At 32.5% G+C, this 9,296-nt stretch overlaps 1 protein-coding gene across 1 annotated transcript; it reads left to right on the forward strand.

Moving 5' to 3' along the window:
• Positions 1–792: 792 nt before the first annotated feature.
• On the forward strand, positions 793–7,639 carry LOC25499750 (protein STRUBBELIG-RECEPTOR FAMILY 7). Its single transcript, XM_013595176.3, has 16 exons — positions 793–1,055; positions 1,190–1,328; positions 1,455–1,526; positions 1,607–1,672; positions 1,760–1,831; positions 1,916–1,987; positions 2,277–2,348; positions 2,437–2,502; positions 2,587–2,649; positions 2,746–3,065; positions 3,947–4,230; positions 4,579–4,850; positions 5,407–5,539; positions 6,697–6,833; positions 6,922–7,078; positions 7,180–7,639. The coding sequence occupies exons 1-16, from the start codon at positions 965–967 to the stop codon at positions 7,333–7,335; spliced, it is 2,172 nt and encodes a 723-aa protein (XP_013450630.1). The 5' UTR covers positions 793–964; the 3' UTR covers positions 7,336–7,639.
• Positions 7,640–9,296: the final 1,657 nt, after the last annotated feature.

Genomic DNA, 9,296 nt, shown 5'->3' on the forward strand with positions numbered 1-9,296 from the left:
TTATCGCGAGATAAAAAAAATATTATATTAACTCTAATATTGTCAATTTGTTACAAAATAAATATAGGACATTTTATTTTGCTGTTTATATGATAAAATATTAGGCAAAATTTATATCAAAATAGGTAAAATTAAGAAGAAACATAAACATGAAACAAATTATTAGGAAGTAAAGGAAACAAATTCATCACTGAAAATGAATTCAAAGAGATGGAAATGAATTAGAATCAAACCTGATGGTGCAACAATGGAATAATCAAACCAAAAGAGGTTATTTTTTAGCTATGTAATTAGGCTAATACATGTTTAAGTAATATTTATTATTCTTACGGTTTGATTTTGTTTGGTTCAGTTGCTGCCGCAGCAATATTGCTATTACCAAAATTTAAAAATTCTCAATGCTCACTCGTTATTTTTGTTTATTTATCAAAATTGAATTTTTTAATAATTGATTTCTTTGACTTTACTTCGTATTTCATCAAGCCGTTGGCATGAACGGCATATATATATATATATATATATATATATATATATATATATATATATGTTGGAGTCACATTTATTAACTTAGACCTTCATGTTTTTATGTTGGTTTAACATAACAAAACATATTTAAATTATATTTATATAAAAATATATAAAGGGAGAGAGTGTGACCTTGTTTGTATTTGTTTTATATTAATCTCAAATTTTACAGTAAAAAGTTTTAGTAATCCGAAATTTACGTGTTAATCGAAGTGATATTTAAGTGATTAACCCACTTGAGTGGAATAGTTGTGTTATTATAGAATAGAATAATAATAATAAGGTTGGTGTTGTGTGGCTTTGGATTGTTGTGGGAATTCAGTGTGGGTGGAGTGGAGTGGAGCTTTCTCTGCTTTGCTTTTCTGCTGCATATATAAAGAAGAAGAATAATAATAATATACTCTCTCTCACTCTTGTTTCTTTTCTGGGTAGGAATAGGATGATGGTGTTATTAACTACTTGCATTATTCTTGTTCTTGTTTGGAATTGGAATTTGAATGGTGCCACTGCTGCCACAGATCCAACTGATGGTTAGTTACTTTTACTTTCTTCTGCTTTGCACTTTAATTAATTACTCTCCTTTCCCATTTTAGGATTATTACCTTATTCTCTTACAATTAATTACTTATTATTGGAAAAATGAATGAATGAATGATGCATGCAGTTGCCTCTGTAAAGGCTATATTTCAAAGTGCAAATTCAGCACCTCAACTTGGTTGGCCTGCTAATGGTGACACTGATGATGATCCATGTGGTCAGTCTTGGAAAGGCATTACTTGTTCAGACAACCGTGTTACTCAAATGTATGTAATGTAATTTTATTATTTATCCAATCATTCATTATTTGCTTTGCTTTGCTTTCTCATCCATCCATTCCTTAATAACAATAATAATTAATATTCTTATGTTACTCTTCATCATCACATCAGTAATTTATCCAATCTTGCTCTTACTGGAACATTGCCTTATGGATTACAGGGCTTCACATCTCTCACCATTCTGTAAGATTTCATTTATTATTATTATTATTATTAATTCATTCACCAAAATCTAATTACCATTCTTCCTTTTTAATTTGCAGAGACATGAGTAACAATAATCTTGTTGGTACTATACCATACCAACTTCCTCCAAATCTACACCGCTTGTATGTCATGTCTTCTATCTCTCACTCTTCACTTCATTTTAACTTTCATATTATTTATTTAACAATCTTCATTCTTTCTATATGCAGAAATTTTGCGAATAATAACTTGACAGGGCCACTCCCTTACTCTATTTCTAACCTCACCTCTCTCACAGACCTGTATGTAATTAATTATCTTCTTGCAAACTTTTTCTAATTCTTCCTATCAAACATTTTAATTTCCTCATCATTTTGAGAATGTAGGAATCTCAATCACAATCAGCTCCAGCAAGCACTCAATGTCAACTTTCAAAATTTGTCTACTCTCTCCAAATTGTGAGATTTCTTTCAAAATATATTCTAGATGGATGTCAAGCTATTGTTGCTGTAACTATAATATATTGATCATGTTCACTTTTCAGCTTCAATATATGATTTAAACTATTTTTCTTTTGTTTTTCGTTGCATGTGAAGACGTTTATATAAACAGCATACAGCACTATATCAAGTGCCATATGGTTTTTGTAGTTTCATATCTACATGCTCTTTGTTTTCAACTGGAAATATTTTTGGATTTTGATAATAATACATGACTGATTGAGTTGAAATATTTTTCTCGTTGCAGAGACCTCTCTTTCAATTCTTTGACAGGTGACCTCCCTCAGACTATGAGCTCACTAACAGGCATAACCACCATGTAGATATCCAAAAAAAAATTATGTTTTGTGCTAATATTTTACATGTTATTGATTTCATTCTAAGTTGCCATGTTTACATTTGTGTAGGTATCTGCAAAACAACCAATTTACAGGCGCTATTGATATTCTTGCTGATCTGCCTCTGAATAGTCTGTGCGTCTCTATTGTATCATTTATTATTCTTTGCAATATTTCCATAAGAAACCACTTGTGTTTATTTTCTCAGATTCTTCTCAGGAATGTAGAAAACAATAATTTCACTGGATGGATACCGGAGCAGTTGAAAAACATAGACCTTCAGTAAGTCTTGCCATAATTTGCAATCTGGTAACTATGGATCTATTTTTCACCATTAATTTCTATTAAGACCTAAAAATGGGATAAATTTATTCACAGGACGGGTGGTAATGCATGGAGCTCAGGACCTGCACCACCACCTCCTCCTGGGACACCTCTAGTACCTAAAAGCAACCAACACCACAAAACTGGTGGTGGAAGAAGTACCACTGGACAAGATGCCAACAGTGACACAAGCAATGAAGGCAAAAAATCTGGAATAGGAGGTGGTGGCATAGTTGGAATCGTGATCTCCGTCATTGTTGTTGGGGCAATTGTAGCATTCTTTCTTGTGAAGAGAAAATCCAAGAAGTCATCTTCCGATTTAGAAAAACTGGGGAATCAGTCTACCGTTCCTCTTCCTTCAAATGAAGTGCCTGGTATGCATCTTGCATACAATTTACAGACATTTTTTATTATTTTTCATGATGAGGTCATCCTTATTCCATATTGCTCGGTAAGAGCATTTTCCATTTTTCGTTCTATTAGATTTTCACTTCATAAGTTAGTTATATTTTCAGAAACCACCTACTCTATTGATTGTTCTTATACACGATTCTGCTTTTTGATAAATGAGGTCTACAATTCCATCTATCATTTAGGTGGATGATACACCCTTAGCCTGAGTGTATTGTAGGAAGAAAACTTGGCTTGAACTTGAATATGCCTTGGAATGTGGGTTGCCCGCTTATATCCACAAGAACGAAACAGGCTAGGCAGTTGGCAGGCTAGCCTAGGAGTAGGAGTGCTGCTGAGGGAAGAGAATGAATAGGGATCTGTGGAAGAATGTGGGGTATTTATAGGTATTCAGTGGGTGGGTACAAGAGGTTAGGAAATACTTGAGTGCATTTTGGCAGTTCCTGGGTGTTGGGGAGTCCATTGTTTTCTTTTCTGGTCCTTTTCATTCATGTTATGTAATTGTTTTTAGTTTTCCATGTTTTCAGAGGTCTTCCTTTGCATTCAGGAGCTAGTCTCCTAATACATGCATATCTATATTTTTCACATTCTATCAGTGGATAATTTGTTCTATAAGCCAAGACACTATCAATTATTTTAATACTATTTTACTGGAAGAATTCATGCTTCATAATCGACGACACCATGCTGTCTTTTTTATTTGCTACTTATATATAACCGGTCCGTCCTTTTCTCATTAGTAATCTTGCTTTACCAAATTAATGCCTTCAATACAACTTTCAACAGTTAGTTCTGTGTTTCAACTTTGTTATCCAAATTAACATATTTTAGTGTCACAATGCAGAAGTTACATCTGTGCAGACTTCTCCCGTATTTGACTTGAAGAAGTTTGACTCTTCTGCCTCAATAAATCTCATACCCCCACCTATCGATCGTCATAAATCATTTGATGACAACGAATTCTCAAAAAAAACCACTATTGTCAAGAAGACTATAACAGCTCCTCCAGATTTGCAATCATATTCTATAGCCGATCTTCAAATTACTACTGGCAGCTTCAGTGTGGATCATCTCGTTGGTGAGGGGTCTTTTGGGCGTGTGTACCATGCACAATTTGATGATGGAAAGGTATTTCTTGGCCCTTAGTCATGCAATTCCACTCTATGCTTGATTCCAATAGCCAAGAATTGTGTCATGGTACTATGCAAATTTTCCCTGAAAAGGCATAGTACCAATACACGAGCATGTAAATGTAGATGCACGCATTCTTCATACAAATATGGCTCTTTATTTTAGTATCTTTCTAGTCTCTTGATCCCCAGGAAAAAAAAAGCAAAGAATCATGGAAACCCATGCGAACATAGATATAGCTAATATGATCCCAACAGATACAGTGAATTCTAATACTGTGGACAAGCCTTGAATCAATGCATGTGCTTAAAAGTTATTAATGGTTTTTTGTTTTTTAAAATGTAGGTTCTTGCAGTGAAGAAAATAGATTCATCTGTCCTTCCCAATGATTTTTCAGAAGATTTTATAGAAATAGTGTCAAACATCTCCTGTTTACATCATCCAAATGTAACTGAGCTTGTAGGTTATTGCTCGGAGCATGGACAACACCTCTTAGTTTACGAGTTTCATAAAAATGGATCACTGCATGACTACCTTCATGTGTCAGATGAATACAGTAAACCATTGATATGGAATTCCCGTGTTAAGATAGCTTTGGGGACTGCACGTGCTTTAGAGTAAGTTTTGAACTAATGGGATTAGAAGATCCCATCTGTGGGGAATCTTTTCATCATTGCATAATTAATTATTTTAATCTTGTAAATCCAGTTTTCCCATTGATTTATTAACTCATTCCCATCTCTCATCCCACTTTATAGATTTCATTTAGCATCTTACCTAACTTACATATGCTGACTTCTATGGTTTTACTGATTTTAAATCAAGGTCTCCTTTGAAATTTGCTCTGTTTTCCAGTTAAAAAAATGTATGGATTGTTACAATATCTAAGGTTCAAATTTGAAAATGTAAAAGCAGGAAGATTAGTTTGGACTATAAACTATGAAATTTTGCCCCTACCACCTTGAAAAGTGCCGCTTCACTAAATAGTTTGGACTATAAAATATGAAATTTAGCCACTACCACATTGAAAAATGTCGCTTCACTAAATTAATCAATGTATTTTAATTACAATTGGAGTTTTCAATTGATTTTTTATATGTGGCAACATATGATTTATGTTTTGCCAGAGATCTGAGACTCAGGACCGGACTTTATGCTCAATTTTTGTTCCAGGTACTTGCATGAAGTTTGTTCTCCATCAGTTGTGCATAAGAATATTAAGTCAGCCAATATACTACTTGATGCAGAGCTTAATCCTCATCTTTCAGACTGTGGATTGGCAAGCTATATTCCAAATGCAGAGCAGGTGATTTTAGAATTTATGGAACTTTATGTTGTCAATAATGGTTTTACTCTGTTTGCTGTTAGTCTTTACTTACTTTTAGGCTTTGTTAATCATATCAATTGGTCAGTTTCAAATGTTGAGTTGTGCCTAATTTTCAAAAAACCCCAACTAGGAATTGAATCAGATTCAGTGAATCCATTGGTTCATGGTTTATTGAATCAAATGTAAGTATGGGCAAACCAGTAACAATTTTTTTTTTAAGAAGTTAAACTAGTAATAATTAAATGCATATTTTTAATATTATATACTATTTCAATTAATAAACAAACATAAATTAACAAACAAATTAATATAGACGGTTTGATGGACAATATTATATGTTTTATAAAAGGACAAATTAATAACAATACTCTAAATAATAGCCCTCTATAAGTCAGCCTTATACATGTTCATTTTTTTGACTCATAAAGTTTCATATTAAATAAAAAAAATTGAAATAGAAAAAAGAAACTATAACTATTTGGGAGCATTAGTTTCTTTTAGTGATTTTGATCTGGTTACCATCATCTTCTATGCTTTTAAATCTTTTGGTGTTTTGGATTCTTTAATCTCTACATATAGTGACTTGACTGGTTCAGCCTAACAGTCCAACTTTTTTATTATCGCATTGGTTATAATATTTATTCAGTAAACAAATATTTGGGTTGAGCATCTAATATGTTTTATGAATAGCAACTCTTCCTAGTTGCTTTCTCAAGTTATGAGTAGCTTAGACAAGCTTAGAGATATAATATATTTCCAAGGTAAAATGTGAAAGCTTAGACAAACTTTTTTTTGGAGTCTTGATGTGAAAGCGGGTAATTTTTGTATTATGAATGCAGTTACACTTGCTTCTAGATTGCGTTGGTTAAGCTATTTGCAATGAATAATAAAAGTGCGCTAGTTGGGTTAATTGTTGGGAAAAGTCGTTTTATTAGCTATTTTTAAAATCTAACAAGGTAAAATGTGCAGTACCCTAGGATTCTATTAATTTACCAATAAAAAAAAATTTGCATTCCAGAAATTCCGTTGGATGTATAATTTAATTGTTTTGCACTTTAGTGGGATGTTGATCATGCTCTTTACCCAGTGACATTAAGTTTAGTGAATTGTTGAATTAATAACTTTGTTATGCTCAGATACTAAACCATAATGTTGGATCTGGATATGATGCACCTGAAGTTGCGTTGTCTGGTCAGTATACCTTTAAAAGTGATATCTACAGCTTTGGGGTTGTCATGTTGGAGCTTCTGAGTGGACGCAGACCATTTGATAGGTTAGAACTGAAATACCGATCCTGCCCAATTTGAAGTTACAAATAATATAATATTGTGGGTGCTGTTTGTTAATACATTTTGTAACAGCTCAAGGGCAAGACAAGAGCAGTCTTTGGTTCGATGGGCAACACCCCAGCTTCATGACATTGATGCATTGGCTAAAATGGTTGATCCTACGCTGAAAGGGTTATATCCTGTTAAATCTCTATCACGTTTTGCTGATGTTATTGCTCTTTGCGTACAGGTATTGTGATGAAAAAAGAATATGGGTGTGTGTGTGTGTGTGTGTCGATAGAAAATATTTGCTTGTGTTAATGAATTCCAATTGTATATTTTTTGGGGCAGCCGGAGCCTGAATTTCGACCACAAATGTCAGAGGTGGTTCAAGCACTGGTACGATTAGTGCAGCGAGCTAACATGAGCAGGCGGACATTCACATTTGGAAGTGATCATGGAGGATCCCTACGAGGAAGTGATGAGCCAGCTATACGAGACATCTAATTTTGTGTTGCTACAATTACAAAAGTCCTCAAAAGCTAATGTTGCACTAATCACATTTTTTCCCTGTTTTTCTAACACCTCAAATACGTCTTTCTAAGTTAGATTGGTTGCACATTTTTCTAACCAAGTTAAGACAGACAATGGGTGTTGCATGATATTTGAGTTGCTATTTTCTTTTTGTGATATAGAGTAAATCATTTAAGGAACTGGTTGCAAAGTTGAAACTCACTTTAGGTTGATGTTAGTTTTTCCACCTATCTATTGTAATGAAAAGAAGGAACAAGATTGATGCTCTGTTCGGTCATGATGAGACTTGCATCCATCATATTTGTAGGCAGGTTTAAAAATCAGTCCACTACTAAGATTACAATATTACCCCCATTTCATTTTTTGACATTACACGTTTTTATTTATTATAAAAACGAAAAATAGCGTCATGCAAACACACTATACACAGTGGAATATTTATTTTGGAAATACAAGTTAACGTTGTCTTAAAGTAATAATTACATCGGTGAAGTTTACGTTACCCTCTCTTGTTTAGAGGGTAATTACCCTTTTATTATATCAACCAATTAAAATGTAATATACATATGTAACATTAAATGTCAAATAAATGAGTAGATTTTTTTCTAAAAATAAAAGAGTTAATCTTAATTTTGTTTTTGAAATAGAGTTAATCTTAATCATAAGGTAACTTTTAATATTTTTAATTTTTTATTTAATTTTTTATTTTGAAACAGCAAATGATTTATAATTTATTTTTTTTATATTAAAGTGTTCAATCTTAATTAATTTACACTACAAGACTTGTAACAAATAAAATTTTACATCAAATTTCTTTCATCTGGATGTCCTTAAATTCATCATTTACATTCATAAAATTTCTTCCATTCTAGAACCCCGAACGTGAGAACAAAAACATCTCCTTCATTCAAATTTCTTCTTCTTTATTCTTCCATATTGATCAATTCTTGTTTCTTTTTCATTCTTCTTCCCATTTTGATTGTTCAATTTTGTCGTTCCAAATTGCCGCAATTTCCAATTATCATGAGAATTGTCGTTGTTTCGAGAACCGCGCCAGGTATCGTGACTTATTTTTTTTTATTTAAGCAGCCAACCTAATAAAATCTGTTAACACGCATAGACCTGTCTCACTATCAGCAAAAGCATTTAAGTCCAAATAAAAGAACAAAAGCCCCATCACATAACCATTTCAGCAGCAACCAAAAAAATGCTAGCAAACTCCCACAACATCACAGCGGCAACACCTGCTAGCAGCCCTCAAAGTACAACGGATGACTTACTCAATTGTTATAATTAACTACCTCACAACCAAGAAAAATCAAATCAAAAAGAAAAATCAAGTCATCATACATGACGTGGTACTGGAAATAACGACAATTCTCACGATATTTGAAATCATGACGATTCTCACGAAAATTGAAAAATGCGGCAGTTGGGAACGACAAAATTAAACAATCAAAATGGGAGGAAGAAATTTTATGAATATAACTGATAAATTTAAGGACATTCGGATGAAAGAAATTTGATGTGAAATTTTAATTGTTCTAAGACAGTCTTGTTGTGTAAATTAATTAAGATTGAACACCTAAGTATAATTAAGGCAATATTACATTATGGGTCCTTTATCTTATTTATTTGTAACACTTTGGTCATTTGTCTTTATTTTTTCCCGTTTAGGTCCTTTATCTCCCTTAAAAGCACATATACATCTTTTTTCGCATTTTTTTTATTAAAAAATACATAATTTTATTTTTAAAAATATGATGAAGATGTTTATCATCTTCATCTTCTTCCTTTGAATCTTCATCATCTTCTTTAAATAAATAAAAAATCTACTAAAATATATCTCCAAATAAATAAGATAAAGAACTTCTAATGTAATCATGTCTATAATTAAATAAAAATTAAAAGTATTAAAAGTTACCTTATGATTA

Source organism: Medicago truncatula, chromosome 7 (genome assembly GCF_003473485.1).
Source record: "Medicago truncatula cultivar Jemalong A17 chromosome 7, MtrunA17r5.0-ANR, whole genome shotgun sequence".
Lineage (NCBI taxonomy): Eukaryota > Viridiplantae > Streptophyta > Magnoliopsida > Fabales > Fabaceae > Medicago > Medicago truncatula.